Source organism: Corythoichthys intestinalis, chromosome 6 (genome assembly GCF_030265065.1).
Source record: "Corythoichthys intestinalis isolate RoL2023-P3 chromosome 6, ASM3026506v1, whole genome shotgun sequence".
In the NCBI taxonomy this organism is placed as follows: Eukaryota; Metazoa; Chordata; class Actinopteri; order Syngnathiformes; family Syngnathidae; genus Corythoichthys; species Corythoichthys intestinalis.
In genome coordinates, this window is record NC_080400.1 from 29,917,320 (window position 1) to 29,935,484 (window position 18,165).

Below are 18,165 nucleotides of genomic sequence, written 5' to 3' on the forward strand. Positions count from 1 at the left end.
CCAACAGTCTTCAATACTACAGTCTTGCCCAATATGCACACAATTCCACAGTATAATTGCATTACAGAGAAAACAAGTTTAGCTGCACTTTAGTCAATCTGTCATTTTTAGCAACTTAACGGATAAAATGAACATTCACATAATATAAGACACTCTTATTCCTGTTCAAAATGAGTGTGTTTAGCAGCAGCTGCACATCTTTACACATATCCAGGGCATCTTTAATCACACACTACGGTTATTGATCCAAACATTTTGCCTGTCGTCATCAAAAGCGGCGCTGGTGGCCCTTCATCTCCAAACCATCAACAACTGATTGATGGAAGTGAAGGCTGCATTGCCATGTAATAAACATTTATTATCTAGAAGACAGGGTGGCCCTCTGAAAATCATAACTCCTAAATGTGATGTTCAATATTTTATAATGTGACCTTTGCTATCAGATGACTGACTGACACGGTTTTGTGGGCAATTGCTTGTTGTCTGTCTATTAAAAAGGCAACACAGTGCTTGATGCTGTTGATTCTGTGTCAAATCTCTTAATGTTTGAAGAAACACAACATGACATCTGCAATGAGACGTTGAGCTACAACTGAGAGAACCTTTATTACTTCTAATAAGACATTTATTTACACAAGTAACAGAGTGAGTGAACTTCTTCAGTAAAGCAATAACCTAGTAAAGCATAAATTCCATAAATAATAGTCGATCAAGGACATTTGCTCAAATTTCAATTCATGACAAAAATCCACCAAATTTAAGTACTAAGACTAATGCAGTGAAGTAAGTAACTGATAAACTTAAAATAGTGGATCACCACTGTAAATTGGAGGCCATTAGGCTTATTTTTATTCAATCTATCAAATGACCTTATTTAGAAGTAGCTCTCTATCTAATAATCTCTCGTACAACCATAAAACCCAAAAGAAAAGTCAATACAATTTTAAAAGAAATGATGAGTCCCAAAACCTTGAAAAAGTAATTGCTTCCTTTGATTGTGTGCCAACTCCAGCCTGGTAGTTTATTTACACGCCATCTGATACCACCATGGAAAAAAAAACTCACCAGCTCATACACATTTCTTTCATGCCTCTGAAATGAGGCCAACCTCAAACGCTCACCTTTAGGGGTCATGGTCAACGCCATCATGAAATACAACACACTGAACACTCAGCGGGTTCTCGGTGGAATTAAACAACGACAGGCAAACGTATGTCATCCAAGCAGCCTTTATAGCAGATTTCACATTCGTGTTGTGTCAAAACCTGGCATAAGGGAATTTTCGAGCTGGGGCCCGGAGACTGCGACTGATGTTCAAAAGTTTGGATGCCGAAAAAGGCACGAACAGTAATGGTTTGAGATGAGAGTGCAGCAGATCCCTGCATGCTTATCGGGGAAAACACTTCCGTATGAGCGGGTATAGATGTAGCTCCAAACTGGGAACCAGCCAGCCTCCTCAAGCTTGGGAGTTAGGGACACAAATAAATGGGATGGCTTGATGCAGCCCACAGTAAAATCTTGTGTACTGGCTGTAATTGTTCTTGACATCATTGGAAATATTTCATAGTGAAACTAAATTCAACGATGGGGCAGATAATGTTATGTTCACTTTGTGGTCCTACAATACATACTTTTATGACATATTCACTGATAGTTGTCTACAGTTGTGAACCAGTAATGAAGTAGAGAGCACTAATAAGTATTTAGTCAACAAAGCAAAAATCCAACGATAGAATTAGGCAATGTACTCAGTCCATAGACTTTTTAATGTATTGACGGGGCGCGGGGCTGATAAATCATGGGCCTGCATTGTTGGTGAGGCCGTCAAAGCGGACCAAGTGGAATCACAAAGAGCTTTTTTCGTTGAAAAGTCTTGTGAATAAATGCTTAAATCCGTGAATTCTTTATAGATATGGACCTGAAACTGTCTCGGTTTTTGGTTAAAAGCAAAAAAAAAAAAAAAAAAAAAAAAAATGTGCAGTTAGCATTTATTTTACGTAAATATGTCAAAGTACAATTCTAGAGTGTTAGTAAATGTAGCTTTCGGCCGCCTTATGTAAACAGAACTTTTTTGGTGAAAATTCTTGTGAATAAATGCTTAAATCCCCAAATTCTTAATAGATATGGACGTAAGAGTCTCGATTTTTGGTTAAAAGCAAAACAAAAACGTGCAGTTAGTTTATTTTACATAAATATGTCGAAGTACAATGATAGTCTGTAAGTGAATGTAGCTAACGCCCAATTTATGGAAACAGAACTTATTTGGTGAATTTTTTGTGAATAAATGCTTAAATCCCCAAATTCTTCATATATATATATATATATATATATATATATATATATATATATATATATATATATATATATATATATATATATATATATATATATATATATATATATATATATATATATTTATATATATATATATATATTTATATATATATATGGACGTAAGACAGTCTTGATTCTTGGTTAAAAGCAAAAAAAAAAAAAAAAAATTGCAGTTAGCATTTATTTTACGTATATATGTCGAAGTACAATGCTAGTCTGTTAGTGAATGTAGCTAGCGGCCGTCTTATGTAAACAGAGCTTTTCCGTTGAAAACTCTTGTGAATAAATGCTTAAATCCCTGAATTCTTTACAGATATGGACGTAAAATGGTCTCGATTCTTAGTTAAAAGCAAAAAAAAAAAAAAAAAAAAAAGTGCAGTTAGCATTTATTTTACGTAAATATTGCGAACTATGATGCCAATGCAGTAGCGGCTAGTTTCTCCCATTGATTTTTTTCTTTTCAAAATGCATGCATGGTACGAAAAATATAAAAATTACCTTGAATCCTCAAACAAATCACTCCTGAGACAATCCTTCCTGTTTGAATGCGGTACAGCTTTCGTACTTTTTCAACAGAAATCTGGCGTTAGATCGCTGCGTGCGTGTTTGCGAATAGCTCCTCTTGATGCGGGCGGCCCCCTACTTGAAGCCGAGGTGCAGTGCATGACCGATCTGACCCGTCACTACCATTATGAAGTCTATGCTCAGTCTGTTACGTTTGAATACCCTGGTCTGCTATAGCCATTCACGGCTGAGGAGACCGCAAGGAATATTTGCATATTTTGTGGATCGGATGACAGAGAGTACAATGTTCATGATTAATTCATAGAAGAAATGATCAGAAAAATCTTTATCTAGAAAATCTAGGAGAATTTAAATTCCTTCCTCCATACCAAAGCTTTAACATTTTGAAGTGTAAGAGTATCTGAAAGAACTCACTGAGCCTTATCAACCCAATAGAACGGCGTGTTCTCAGAATTCAGCCCTATTTGTGATTCTCAGAATGTTCAAAGGCAGAATCGGAGGCAGAGCCTTTAGCTATTGGCCTTCTCTATTGTGAAACCATCTTATCGATCCAGTCTAATGGGCAGAAAGTCTTTCTGTATTTAGGAGAAGACCATCCGATGTGATAAAGACTGTTTTAAGTTGCCGTGAATATTCCCTTGATTAGAAAATGAAGAAATGAAAGCCTCACACTCATGGTTTGAACCATTACTGTTCCTAAATTGGCTAACCGTGTTTGACTACACCTAATTACGCTGAATAGTCACCTGGAAGTTACAGACAGAAGACTAATATCCTTCAAATGAATCATTCTGTCATTTATTTCCAATGAAACTAGACTGTCTCCATAGAAAACAGGCCCAATTTGAAATCCCTCACACCATCAAGCGCCAAAGTCTTTTGCATCAACTCTGCTAATTATTCTCAATAATCCCGTTTGAAACATTCAAAATTCATTTGAAACAGACCTAGTGCAGCCTCTTTTTGAAAGAGCAAAGAGAGAAAAGAGAACGTCTCATCTTTCATCAGGCACATGTGAGTCCATTCCGTTCTCGAGTGATGAGAGATTATGGCATTAGATTTCAAATAATAGAACATGAATATCGAAAGAGACCTTTCAACGATCTCTAATCATAACCTTTCTTCAGTACAAACAAACTGTCATCCACGTTTTGGATGATTACTCCTCATGGCAGAGGTAAAACATGTTAGCAGGTAGGCTAGTGTCGTCTTTGCAGGTGGCTTGGAGATGCCCCAACTGGTGCAGCACCTGACAAAGACAAAATTCAGTTTAGCCTCCGATTCCTCCTGTCCCTCCCCTTCAATGAACAAACAACAGCCTCATTCACTGCACCTCTGCTGACCTCATTGTCTCTTTGTGAAGGGAAAATCCACAGTTGCATTCTGCTAAATAGACCAGCACCGGACACCCGCCTGACCGTCACTGTATCTTTGCCACGGGCCTCCAGATGAGCTCACAACCAAAATGGTAGGTTAATCATTAGCAATTTTTCTTTAATTTGCATTTGTATATTTGTACTCTTATATAAATACATACATAAATGCATACATATATGCTCTGTTTGACAATGGAATTCATTATTCCCTGTAACTGGAACTTACATTCCAGCGGCCGTATTTACTGACACTCAAGTGCAATTTTCACATGGTAGCAGACAGTAGCAGTTATTTGAAAAGTTGACTTGCATACTCTACTGTATAGCTAGCTTCAGTTTACTTATGTTTTGCCTCATTGATGGCAATACCACCGGATGGTCGATGATGTGCCTAATGCTATTCTGACAGAGTCCTGATGAGGACACCTTATCAGTCATTGAGAATACAGCAACCATCAGCCATTCCTTTTCCTCCGAGAAGGCAATAGTCGTCGAACAACACGAGGAAACACAGAGCTGCTTAAACGCGTTTCAGAAAACACTACATGGTAAGTGCCCGTCATAACGCCTAATCACCCTATAAGCCTCGACTTTTGCATTCAGTAAACAATCAGTTTACAGTCGATAACGGTGTGGTGTTTATGTTTTGCATATACCCAAACCTCTGTGTTGCTTTGACAAGGCTGTCATAGGTGTGTTGATTATTCTTATTTTAACATTTACAGCTAAAAGGTGTTTGACAGCACTTCAAACATTGGTTGATTAGCAACTATAAATGCGAATACAGTGGGGCCAATAAGTATTTAGTCAACCGCTAAATGTGCAAGTTCTCCCACTTGAAAATATTGGAGAGTCCTGTAATTGTCAACATGGGTAAACCTCAACCATGAGAGACAGAATGTGGAAAAACCCCCTAGAAAATCACAGAGTGATTTTTAAAGAATTTATTTGCAAATCATGGTGGAAAATAAGTATTTGGTCAATACCAAAAGTTAATCTCAGTACTTTGTTATGTACACTTTGTTGCAATAACGGAGGCCAAACGTTTTCTGTAACACAAGCTTCTCACACACTGTTGCTGGTATGCTGGCCCATTCCTCCATGCAGATCTCCTCTAAAATAGTGATGTTTTGGGGCTGTCATTGGGCAACACGGACTTTCAACTCCCTCCACAGATTATCTATGTGGTTGAGATCTGGACACTGGCTAGGCCACTCCAGGACCTTGAACTGCTTCTTACGAAGCCACTTCTTTGTTGCCCTGGCTGTGTGTTTGGGATCATTGTCATGCTGAAAGACCCAGCCACGTCTCATCTTCAATGCCCTTGCTGATGGAAGGAGATTTTCACTCAAAATATCTCGATACATGGCCCCATTCATTCTTTCCTTTACACAGATCAGTTGCCCTGGTCCCTTTGCAGAAAAACAGCCCGAAAGCATGATGTTTCCACCCCCATGCTTCACAGTGGGTATGGTGTTCTTCAGCTGCAATTCAGTATTCTTTCTCCTCCAAACACGAGAACCTGTGTTTCTACCAAAAAGTTCTATTTTGGTTTCATGTGACCATAACACATTCTCCCAGTCCTCTTCTGGATCATCCAAATGCTCTCTAGCGAACCGCAGACGGGCCTAGACGTGTACTTTCTTCAGCAGGGGGACACGTCTGGCAGTGCAGGATTTGAGTCCCTGGCGGTGCATTGTGTTACTGATAGTAGCCTATGTTACTGTGGTCTCTGGTCTCTGTAGGTCATTCAATAGGATCCCCCGTGTGGTTCTGGGATTTTTGCTCACTGTTCTTGTGATCATTTTGACGCCACGGGGTGAGATCTTGAGATCTCGACAGCTCTTTGGTCTTGGCCACAGTTTAGTTTGGAGTGTGACTGACTGAGCTTGTGGACAGGTGTCTTTTATACCGAGTTAAAACAGGTGCCATTAATACAGGTAACAAGTGAAGCCTCGCTAGACTTCGTTAGAAGAAGTTAGACCTCTTTGACAGCCAGAAATCTTGCTTGTTTGTAGGTGACCAAATACTTATTTTCCACTCAAATTGGGAAAAAAAATCTTTAAAAATCAAACAATGTGAATTTCTGCTTTTCTCCCACATTCTGCCTGTCGTGGTTGAAGTTTACCCATGTGGACAATTACAGGCCTATCTAATCTTTTCAAGTCGGACAACTTGCACAATTGTTGGCTGACTAAATACTTATTTGGCCCACTGTAAATCTGAGAAAGAATTAACCAAAAAATAAAAAAGCACCTTTATTTCATAGGCGGACTTTGACTTTTTGTGTGTGTGTGTGTGGGGGGGGGGGGGGTGTAGGTCTGCCTTTTGCACCAATTACAGCCTCAATTCTCCGAGGTATTGATTCATAATTTAAGCCATTATTCAGTTAGAATACCTTGTAACTCTTTCAGAGACGATGGCGGCGGAAATCAACGTCTTAATTTAATCTCTAAAACTGACCATAAATGCTCAATAATGTTGAGGTCTTGGGATACGAGATGCTCAATTTCATTAGAATGTTCCTCATGCCATTGTTTAACAATTATGTTCAATGCCTATTATGCCAAAATGTTATGTGTTTCCATTTTTTTGTCCAACGCCTGTATACGCTCAGTTAGTATGGTTAGGGTCTCTAAGGTGCTAGTCACACTATATGTTAGAAAATAATTTTGACCCATTATGAAATATTTTGTTGGTTGTTTTAATGCTTTACAACTTTTAGAGAGAACATATTACCAGCAAGGTCTTTATTTCAAATTCTCATATAGGATATTCAATTGTATGCAATGACATGCTTAAACCACTCTGCACTGTCCCGCCTGCCTCCCCTCAATCTTTGCGTATGCTTTCTTGGGGCTCACTCATTGAAATCTTCAGGTGATGTACAGTATAGTACTGTTCGCTAATAGCAGTGGGGAAAAAAGCTTCATGGATTTTATTTTAATGTTCCTAGATTGCTTGTAATGTTAAGTAGGATAACTCAATGTTGCAAGCGTGAAGTAGCAAAAAAGTTTATGAAATGCCAGGTGGTGATGGGATGCAGGCGGAGAGAGTGCTTGTAATTTGTGCCTAGTGAGCATGCATATTGAACGCAGCCAAAATGTATCAATTTGTCGCTCTAGCTCACAGGCTGGTGAGGCTGCTGGCAGCCGTGTGTGCACTTGGACTCTTGGGAGGCTTGGCTATTGGCGTCTGGTTTCTAGGTAAGCATTGTGTGTATGATAAATATGCACCAAGGTATAGAATCTTAGTCAATATCAGATTTAGTGCAGCTCACCTGGCCTGACAGTGACAGTAAGAGTGCGATAAATTGAATTAATAGCCTTTCTGCACATGAGTTTCTTTATTCTGCTCCTGATTATTGATCACAATGCAACCACATAGTTGACCATTCTCAAGGTAAGGGACCGTTTACATGGTGATGCTGCGATACCAAGACGCAGTGATTGTGTTGCGAAATGAATGGAATGCTCTCGCGCCGATGATGTCAGCACGCACACACGTCACTTTGGGCATGCGCAGTCACTGCCACTAAACATTCAAAACACCAACGTCGGATTTAATTTACTAGTTTTATAATATTTTTAATTTAAATATATTTCATAATCACATTTTTCTGCCTTTTGAAGCAAAAGGATAAACCGTTTGGACGCAATTGCTTCGAGTGGGTGGGTAAGAAGTCTTCCGGGCTGATGAAGTTGTTGTCAAGAATAGGGATGGGAATTGATACGATTTTTACGATTCCGATTCCGATTCCATTATCGATATTGCTTAACGATTCGATTCTTTATCAATTCTCTTTTCGATTCTAATTTGGGTAAAAAGAAAAAAATACATTTTAATTAGCATTGAGTTTGTTTAATCAGAAGTCGCAACCTGACGAACTCACAACAAGGTCAAAAGAGGCCCAAAGCCTTGATGTTAACTGTGGCATTATATAACTGTGAAACATTTTACTGAAACATTTTTCTAATAGAAATGAGAAATCCTCCTTTTAAAAGGACATATGAGCTGATAGCACTCAAAAATAATAATAATAATAGAAAAAAAAGATAAATACTGTCAAAATCAACAGAACAGTGCGTAGTGCAAATGTGCAAAATTAACAATTCTTTTGCAGAAAAATGAGCATGTTTGCTTTTTCAGGAAGGATACGTGATCTTTCTGGACTTATGGTGTCTCCAGCAGTGGAGAACACTGAAGTTACGTGACATAATTTGTGCTGTTTGGAATTGATAAGACAATTGTTAGATGAACTGCCAAACGATTCCATGGAATTGAAACACCCGGATCCGGTTCTCTATAGGAACCGATTCTCGATTCCCATCCCTAGTCAAGAAGGGAGTCATTGGCTGTCCCTTGTAAAACTGCACTGTCTCCTGAGGCCCTGGCATGAATACTACATAGTTTTCACGCGTAATTGCAACATCGTTCAAATGGAAACGGATCCAAGACGGAACCATGTAAATGCAAACATGAAATATGTATTCTCGGAGTCACCATGTAAACACTTTCTATTTGCGGTATGCAGCACTGCTGTTTGACAATGACAACAATATCCCACTAAACCGGCTTCTGTTCGAAGGACAATTGGATTTTGAGTTCATGCAATTTTTGTGGGATTGCACTCTGTAAAAGTAGCTTTATTTTTCAGTGCTGTTCTCCATTTTAACAATTTTAACATTTAAAGCTAAAGCCCTGGATATGGAACAAGTGGAGTCTTTATGAAAGTCAGTCTTTGTTCATGTCACAACATGTTTTACCACTCAGTCAAGTTTCTCCTGAGGCCGTCGTCTTCTCACAGTGCAGTGGGACTGGGGGACACAAAAGAGACTTCTTTCTGCAACGTGACTGAGGACGTTCCCATCGTCGACCCCAGAAAAGGTCTCTGTCAGCTCACTTTCTTGGCCGCTAATTGGAGGCAAGATTTGACTCCATTGTTAATGAAGGAAGAAAGGCATTGTGAATCTGCTTGTATTGTTATTCTTCGTAGTGGAGGGCACAGTTCAGCTCTGAAGTGAATTTGAGCAGAAAATTAACATTCAAAAGCTGATTCTTTGTTGCTCTTTTCTTTTTTACTCTGGAGACTTTCCCATTGACTGGCATAAAAAGACTGTAATTATGTGTGCTTATTTGACAACACAGGCAAAGATGCTTTTTCGGTGTTTTTTTTGTGTGTGTGTGTGTGTGTGTGTAATTTCTTTTCCAGAATCTCTTCTCACTGGCAGATGTTTAATTAAATATTGGCAGGGAGCCTGCCTCAGGAGGGATTTTCAATCAATCAGGTTCAGTGTTTTACAGGATCAGCCCTGAGAACTCTCTGCTGGAGATCCAGTTTGGAAAGCTGCCTACCTGGCTACCTGTTTGCTATGAACGTTGGAATTCATCACTAGGAACACTGGTCTGTAGGCAGCTGGGTTATCTGAGGTACAGCCATACATTGTACACTTTCAAATTTAAAACTACCTGAACTTAATAACTTAATACATCTAGAAGAAAGAGAATTTTTTTAAAAAAACCTAAACATCCCACCAAATCAATTTTATATATAATATTTTATTACGTCTGCATCCACAAACTCTGACAGTGTTGGCCTCTCACAGAACCTCTTAGGTAAAGAATAATCCCTTCCCAAATGTTAAGCCACTACATTTCAAAATTTAACTAATTTTAACCAAGAAAGCGCTGTAAATAAAATAATCAGTTCCAGGGTCAAACTATTTATACTCTATATTTTGAAAATGTAACATTTGAAACTGTTACAAGTATAAAACCACAGCAAAGGTGAAACATTCTCATCTGTCATGCTTCTTATTTCTTCAATCAAAGGTATGACCAACATCAAAATTCACAGTTAAGGTTTTATGAGAGTTTAGAGGCATTTTATTTTCCAGATAATGGCGGTGGACATGATGCCACAAAAAATATCCTCAGTTGTTCAAAACATTTTTTAAAAACACAAGATCACACTCAATATATATGTAAATCAGCGTGCGAGCCGTTTAATTTGCCGTTGGTGACATGGTGAGGTAAATATCGTTCCCTTCTGCCACTGGACAAAGGGGAAATTGAGAGTTGGACATCACCCCGTGTCAAAAGCATCAATCAAAATCCCTCACTTGTAGTCCAAAATGCCCGCAGAAAAACATTTAACAGCCCTTCAATTCTCCATGTGGCCAGTACAGCATATCATTGGCTATACTATAAACAAAACAACTTCTGCAAATCAAATTATACTGATCATACAGTATACTGTACAATGCCAGTAGCAGAGCAGTAGCGAGTTATTGTTTAGTGTCACTGCAATCAGAAGTCCAAATGAAAAGCAGACTCCGCAACTTATAATGAGTGTTTAGAGTGAGTGAGTGTGTGTATGCTATTTACGTACATCATATACTGTATACATACATGTGGCGGAAAACACAGACAAAACTGAACAAGCAGTTTCTGCTCTTGCAACCCTCTTTAAAAGAAATTACTTTATTTTAAGGCAAAAAAACTGTTGTGTTTGAAAGAACAACATGTCTATTAGCTGCCATAGCAGATTCATGGCACATTAAGCCCCCCGAACTATTTGTAATTTTTCCGTTTGACCCTCAAAACCCCCGTTTAAAGACGTCGCGCAACCGCTTTTGTTTCAACCCAGCCATAAAACGTAGGTAATTTCTTATATTCATTATTCAAATTGTATGTTATTTTTAGCTTAGAATCATTAATTGATGTCTAATATTTCATTTAAAAAAGAAAAAACGACTTCAAAAAATTATTCACTCGCATATTTTAAACTTTTAAACAAATGACGTCACAATGAAAAAAATGGTGTCTGTAAAAAAGTCACGGATATCTACCTCATAACTATTGCCTAATTGTATTATTTATTTTTTTTTGTTACTATCACATTTTCTCCGATATGTTAGATGATAAATAATCGATCCAAGCAAAGAAAAATTAAAAAACAACATTTAAAAGTGTAGATATATGAAAAAGAACATCTCGACCAGTCCTTGATGTCTGCGATTTCTGCATCGCAACCCTTGTTATATTACCATGTTTCACCCATGAAATCCCCCCAAAATCCAGCTGTGGCCATTCTGAGCTCTGTCTTGACACTCAGTGATACATGCAACATGGAGCTTTTGGATCGAAACAAGGTAAGCACGCGATAATATCTCGTTAAAGTCATGGCGTCTTTAATTCTGCTCTCGCGTTCTCTCACTTTCAGATGGGGTTTTGCTGTTTCAATTTTTTTTTAAATGCCCTCCTGTTCAAAATTTTTATTCCCCCAGAAAATTTAAATTTTAAGCTTTCCAATGATGTATCACGCATGCATATCTGACAATTTTGAAATATGGCCAAAATGGGGGATCTCAGAGCGGAAATTTAAGTCACCTCAGTGTTTTCCGCCATATATATCTTGTGATTGGCTGGCAATCAGTTCTAGGTGTACCTCGCCTCCTGCCTGTAGTTAGCTGAGATACGCTCCAGCACCCCCTCTCCGAATCATGTGAGGATCGAAAAGTGAATATGTATATTTGAATATGTAAATATATTGTATATCTACTGCATGATCCATCACTGCATTGATTAAATTAAAAAAAAATGATTTTACTAGTATTTTACTACTTCACCTTCTGCTGTATTTTTTATGCACCCCCCCCCCCCCAAAAAAAAAAAAAAAATCCATACCTCACACTCACATCCACACCAATTCACAATTGTAGAGTAATGATTTATCTCATGAAGCATGTTTTGGGGTACATAGGAAATCTGGGTATTTCGAGAAACTAAATAATACAATACTGTATAATTACTTATTATTTTTATATGTTACCGCAGACTGACCAAGCACAAAGGTGTGAATCTGACTGATATTAGGCCCAACTATACTGATGGTTTTCTTCAGATTATCTCGGAACAATGGGGAACTCTGGAAGACATCTGGCAGTTCAGGTAACAGCCATCAGATATTTTAGCCCAGGGGATTGTTGATTATTTCAAACATTACCAGTTTTTTTTTTTTTTCATTTAGGCAGAGCTGCATCACTGACAAAGTTATCGCCTTGCAGTGTTTTGGTGAGTATTTCACACTATCGATGAGTAGCAACGGCCAGTTCGATATTTTTCCACTGCGCTATATATTTTTTTTCTCCCCCTTCCTTTCTTCCTAGAGTGTGGCACGCGAGCTAAACTGCCCAGGATAATCGGGGGAGTAGAGGCCACGCTGGGAAGGTGGCCCTGGCAGGTCAGCCTTTACTACAGCAACCGCCACACCTGCGGAGGGTCCATCATCACCAGCCAATGGATCATCACAGCTGCTCACTGTGTGCACAAGTAAGAGCAGTCTGACCTTTGCGGCACCAATAGATCAGAGGTTACGACAACTGTAAAACAGCTGTTCCACACACAGTGTGGGCGACAATTTTCCTTTTCATGGTTTGACTCCTCTTTTGTGTCCTCAAAATGTTAGCTACAGGCTGCCACAGGTGTCCAGCTGGGCTGTCTACACAGGCATGGTGACACGGAGCTTGGAGAAAATGACAGAGCGGATGGGTCACGCCGTGGAAAAGATAGTCTACAACAAGAACTACAACCATGTGAGCCATGACAGTGATATTGCTCTGATGAAACTGCGGATCCCGCTTAATTTCTCAGGTTTGTCTTGAAACCAGCATTTCACAAAAATCTAACGAAGTCACAATTTACACATATGCATATATACGTGTATAATGTTTAATTACCTGCTGTGTCGTTCAATACAAAAATTAAAAGCGTGCATGGCAGGTAATACATCTATCAATGCTGAGTGACTAACCCTATTAAGAGTAGGGATGTCCCGAGCCAGGTTTTTGCACTTCCGATCCGATACCGATATTGTTTTGCACTTCCGATCCGATACCGATACTGGTCGATACCGATACCAGCCTCTCTGAGCATGTATTAAAGTTATTTAGCCTACTTACTTAGTTGTCAGAATTATGTTGAAAAGGGTTTTAGTAGTCTTGATAACAACTTGCCAGCTGAATTAGGTGAGTTGGAATAACACATAATGGTTGGTAACAAGAAACTGACCTGTTTATTAAATGATAAACACAAAACATTATAAATAACAAACAGAAATGACATATTCAGACAGTAAAACATGCTAATAATATTGTAAACTGTCTTAAAAAAGCTAAACACACAAACAACCACAAACTATTAACTATTACACACTCCCTTTGATTTGCTTGCCCAGCCCGAAAAAACCCAACATTTTATGTTTTATTTGTAGGCACGAGCCTGAAAAAAACAAAATTTTATGCTTTATTTGTGAGGACTCAGGAGCGATGAGTGGTTACGTTTTGTGTGATCACGTTTGGTGACGCCAGTATATATGCATAATGATAACAAATTATAGCCTGTCTTTTGTAACAAATTCTCCCAGTTAAACAAGACTGTAAGATGGATATTCAATAAACATTTATATATTTTATATTTGCATGTGTGTTCTAACAGGTGGGTAGTGGATTTGACATTTATTTTAATCTCCTCAAGTTGGCAGAAAAAAAACGCAAGTTTTCTCAATGTTTAAATACTCTACATATTTTTATCATTATAAATACATTTACACAACGAAATAACGCTGGAAAAGTACATACATACATAGTTTTAGTATAAATATATGAATATATATATTTTTTAAAAAAGTCTGCCCGATGCGTCTAAATCCCACTCTACTCACGAGAGATAATGGCTCGTCATCCAGAATGATTCCTTCGGCAATGACTCTTCCCTGGGCTTTGGGACTGTCAAGTGCCAGTTTGTCACGCATAGCAAAAGTTTCTGCCAGTGTTCGTTGCGTATGACCTTTCTTTCTGTCGTCGGTTTTCTCCTTATACTGCTCATATACTCCTCATACTCCTTGTATTGTTTGTGGTGGTATTTCGATAAATGCTTGATTAGTTTGGTTGTATTAACACTTCTTACAGCTTTACCACCACGCTTGACTTTAATGTGGCATACGTTGCACTCTGCCTCTTCGTCTTTGTCGTCCTTTAAAGTGAAATAATCCCACACAGCTGACATTTTTACCGATAATCTCTCAGTCAATTGGGAGACGGTAATGTAGTGTGTTGACGGTGTGCGTAAAATGTGGACCGGGTTTTAGGGAAACCGAAGCAAAAACCGGAATGGATTATGTAAGTCAGTGCACTGGAAAACCTGGACCAGACTTAAAAAAAAAAAACTGGATCGGAAGTCTGGATCGGAATTTTTCAGTGTCGGCCGATCCGATACCGATACGCATTTTTTTGCCCATAACGGCATCCGATCCGATCCAGATATCGGATCGGGACATCTCTAATTAAGAGAGCTGGAAAAGTGGCATCAACTGAACAATATACATCTACATATGAAACTCATTTGCAAAACATATCTCCATTTTTATAATTTTTTAAAAAGTTTTTTATCTACAAATTTTAGATAATAATTTGAATGTGAATTGAGTGGTTTGTAACAATGACTTGCCAAATGAATGTATTTAAAAAATATACTGTATAATGCTTTTGTCAAAAGATAATACTGTAAATCCAACTCACACTTTATTGCAAAAACAGCTAACTCCATTTAAAGGGAACCACGGAAAGACTCGTAGTTCCTAAAAGAGAAATACTAGTTTGATTTTCAAACCCCTCTTAATGTTTTCGATTTAATTAAATTCGAAAATTAGTTTAACTAGTAGGTCACCATTGTTGTTGACAACGCAATGCCTAGACGTCACTAGGCAGCGCTGTCGTACTTCCACAGTGTCACTCGTTAGCTACATAAACATGTCGTCGAGTCTGCCCTTCCAATATGAACCCGAGCGGAAAAGTGATGAGCAGGACAGCACTGTCGATATTTCACAAAACGAGCAGCAAAAACAATTAAATGAAAGTCGCCAGTGGGATCTGAACCCGAATTTCCCTTGCGACACTTAGAGAGCACTTAGACAATAGGACTATACTTCTGTGTGAAGATAGTCATGATTTTCCCTATAAAGCAATCACAGGCTACATGCGCTGTCTGTGCAGTAAATCCTGAAAGAGAAACTCAACTGAAAAGAAAGTGTGGCTGGCTGACCATGGAATTAAGAAATGCAGCTCACTTCAGAAAGCAAGCAGACAACAAGAACATAGAGAATGCGTAAAAGGGTTTATTGAACACACAAAAAAAAAACATGCGATCGCGAAAAGGGAGCCACAAAAAGGGTCTGTGACAGTAGGTTGGGATAAAAAATTAAAAAAAAACAGAGGGAAATCAGCAGTGAGAGGCAGACAAACGGAAAAAAAAGGCAATAATGCCACTAACAATGAATGGCTATATAAACTGTAAAATGGCAGCAGGTCAATACAAGCCGCCTAGGATCGGTTTAAAGACACTGCTGATGAGCTGAAATTGGATTCAGGTACGACGTTGGGAACTCATGCCGAATCTCTCTAACAAAACAATCTGACCAGCAGCAGAATGTGACAAAATCATGCAAGTCTTGATACTAGCTCTGCTTGCTAGCTAGCAAAGTTTTTCGGCCAGTCCAGGCCAACCTCGTCATCACCCACAGCGTGCATTGCACGCATAAAACATGCGGTCAAAACACTGACTAAATATTATAGCTTTTTAAATCTAAAAAATATAAGTGTTTCTAATAACATATTTTAGTAAAAGATAAAACTTGTGGCTTATTAGAGCCTCCAAGTCTTTAAGTCTGAGGATCCCTTTTAGGTCTTAAATATCATTTATAACTTGCAAATACATCAAAGAGCTCAAAGTTTGCATTAAATATGTAACAAGGGGTTATTAAAATACGGCTCATAAAGGCAGCTTTGCGGATGGGGATTCTCTCTTGTTCACTAGTCAGGACCACAGTGGTGGAAAAAATGATCAGGGCTTGGGCGCGATGACTATCAGTGGGGCCCTACTAGAGGGCACAATAATCACCCCCCCCCGAGCTAAGCCCCTGCAGGACTGAGTATTTCTCAAGACATGTCTCTCGTCTTCTGTTGTGCATGATTGTTCACTTTAGATCTTCTACGCTTCACTGTCTTGACATCCTTGTACAACAACAGCGTAGCATCTTGTTTTACCTTCTCTGTAGTGCAGAACAGTGTTTCATTTATACAGGCGATCTCTTCAGTAGACATCTTGACGTTGTGAATGCTGGGAGGATTGGCAGTGAACGCGGGCAAAATGGATAAAATGTCGAGCGGTCAATGGCAACCAATGGCAACCTCCCCACCCCTCACTGTTTCGTGTCTAAGATAGATCCAAATAAACGTGTAGTCTGATTGAAGTTTTTCATCCGTCTGGTTTGTGATTTGACTGCTTTGCAAAGGAGCAGATTTCAAATTGTTGACAGGATTTGTAATGATTACTGAAAATGTTTAACCCTGACAATTGTTGATCTTGAGTGTTTTCTAAGCAGAGAACCCACGTCACAAGACATTTAATCATTTTAGGGAGATGGGAGAATCGAGCCTTTGACCACTTTAATCAGAAAATGCTTACAGTACATTTGGTCTGACTGAACATGTACTTTACCTAGGCAACTAAATGATATGATGTAATTTGTATAATAAATCCATTGAAACAATGCATACGGCTTCTTTCAAATGGCTTCTTTCCCCTGTACAACTAGATACAGTTCGCCCTGTGTGCCTACCTCAGTATAACTACGACCCACCTGGAGGTACGCAGTGCTGGATCTCTGGTTGGGGATACACACAACCTGATGGGGGTAATTAAGATGTCACTCTAAAACAAACATCTACCACGAGGAGGAGTGCATATAGAGAAGCAGTGTGTCTGTCTATCTCAGTTCACTCATCTGACACGTTGAAAGAGGCACCCGTCCCACTCATAAGCACCAACAAATGCAACAGCTCCTGTATGTACAACGGAGAGATCACGGCGCAAATGCTCTGTGCCGGATACACTGAGGGAAAAGTGGATGCGTGTCAGGTCAGGTGCCCGGTTCTGACTGTACCTTGATTTGATGTTTCCAACACCGTGACAATGGCATCAGCTGTTCATGGATGGCATGTTTATTCAACACTGTTTCAGGGGGATAGTGGTGGCCCTTTGGTGTGTCAGGATGACAATGTGTGGAGGTTAATAGGAGTCGTCAGCTGGGGGAATGGTTGCGCCGAGCCCAATCACCCTGGAGTCTATACCAAAGTGGCCACATTCCTTGAGTGGATCTATGAGATGATGGAGGTAAACCCAAGTATTAGTATAGTCACATTTCCTGGCAGTTTACATCGCATTGTAGGAAAATGCTTCAATGGTCATTCAATATCTTTTACCACTTCTCATTCTCAACACAGTTCCATTTTTTAACCCATTGTTTTAGGCGCTTCCATTTAAAGCACATCCCTGCTGACATGCACTGCTTGTACTAGTAATTTGCCGACAAAAAAATTGTTGTTTAGTATATGAACACGCTTCAACAAACACAATGTAAAAAGAGCTTTATCCTTTAAATGGCTACATTTTGTTAACTAAAGTTTTTTTATTTATTTTTTTGCTTCCAGAGTTATTGAAGAGTGATCACGTCTCCAGAGCACCAGCAATAACAGTGTACATTTTAGCTATAAATAGTCCTTATTTAATGTACTCATTCAAAATATGTAAAGGGTGAACCAAAAAAATAGGGATACATATTTAAGTACATTTTCTGTTTTAATCCTGGCATCTTTTCCTTCCTGCCCTTAAGTCATTTTTTTATTACATCATTCTTTTGCTGTAACCTTTTCTAACTTCCCTTGTTCATATTGGCTGTTACTCATAGAACCTTAAAAATACAAATACAAATTTTATGTATATACCTACTTTTGGCTCATTTTAACATCAGTATGAGTTGTTGTATTTTTATTATTATTATTATTATTTTTTTTTTTTGGTACCAAAAATA

At 38.7% G+C, this 18,165-nt stretch overlaps 1 protein-coding gene across 1 annotated transcript; it reads left to right on the forward strand.

Annotated features, from left to right (window-relative positions):
* The first annotated feature begins 4,193 nt into the window (after positions 1 to 4,193).
* Positions 4,194 to 18,104, forward strand: tmprss5 (transmembrane serine protease 5). The gene is made up of 13 exons (XM_057839206.1): positions 4,194 to 4,327; positions 4,645 to 4,783; positions 7,361 to 7,441; positions 9,009 to 9,122; positions 9,530 to 9,665; positions 12,075 to 12,188; positions 12,268 to 12,311; positions 12,407 to 12,569; positions 12,706 to 12,890; positions 16,891 to 16,989; positions 17,071 to 17,213; positions 17,316 to 17,468; positions 17,786 to 18,104. Exons 1-13 carry the CDS (start codon positions 4,325 to 4,327, stop codon positions 17,792 to 17,794), a joined length of 1,383 nt encoding a protein of 460 aa, XP_057695189.1. The 5' UTR covers positions 4,194 to 4,324; the 3' UTR covers positions 17,795 to 18,104.
* Positions 18,105 to 18,165: the final 61 nt, after the last annotated feature.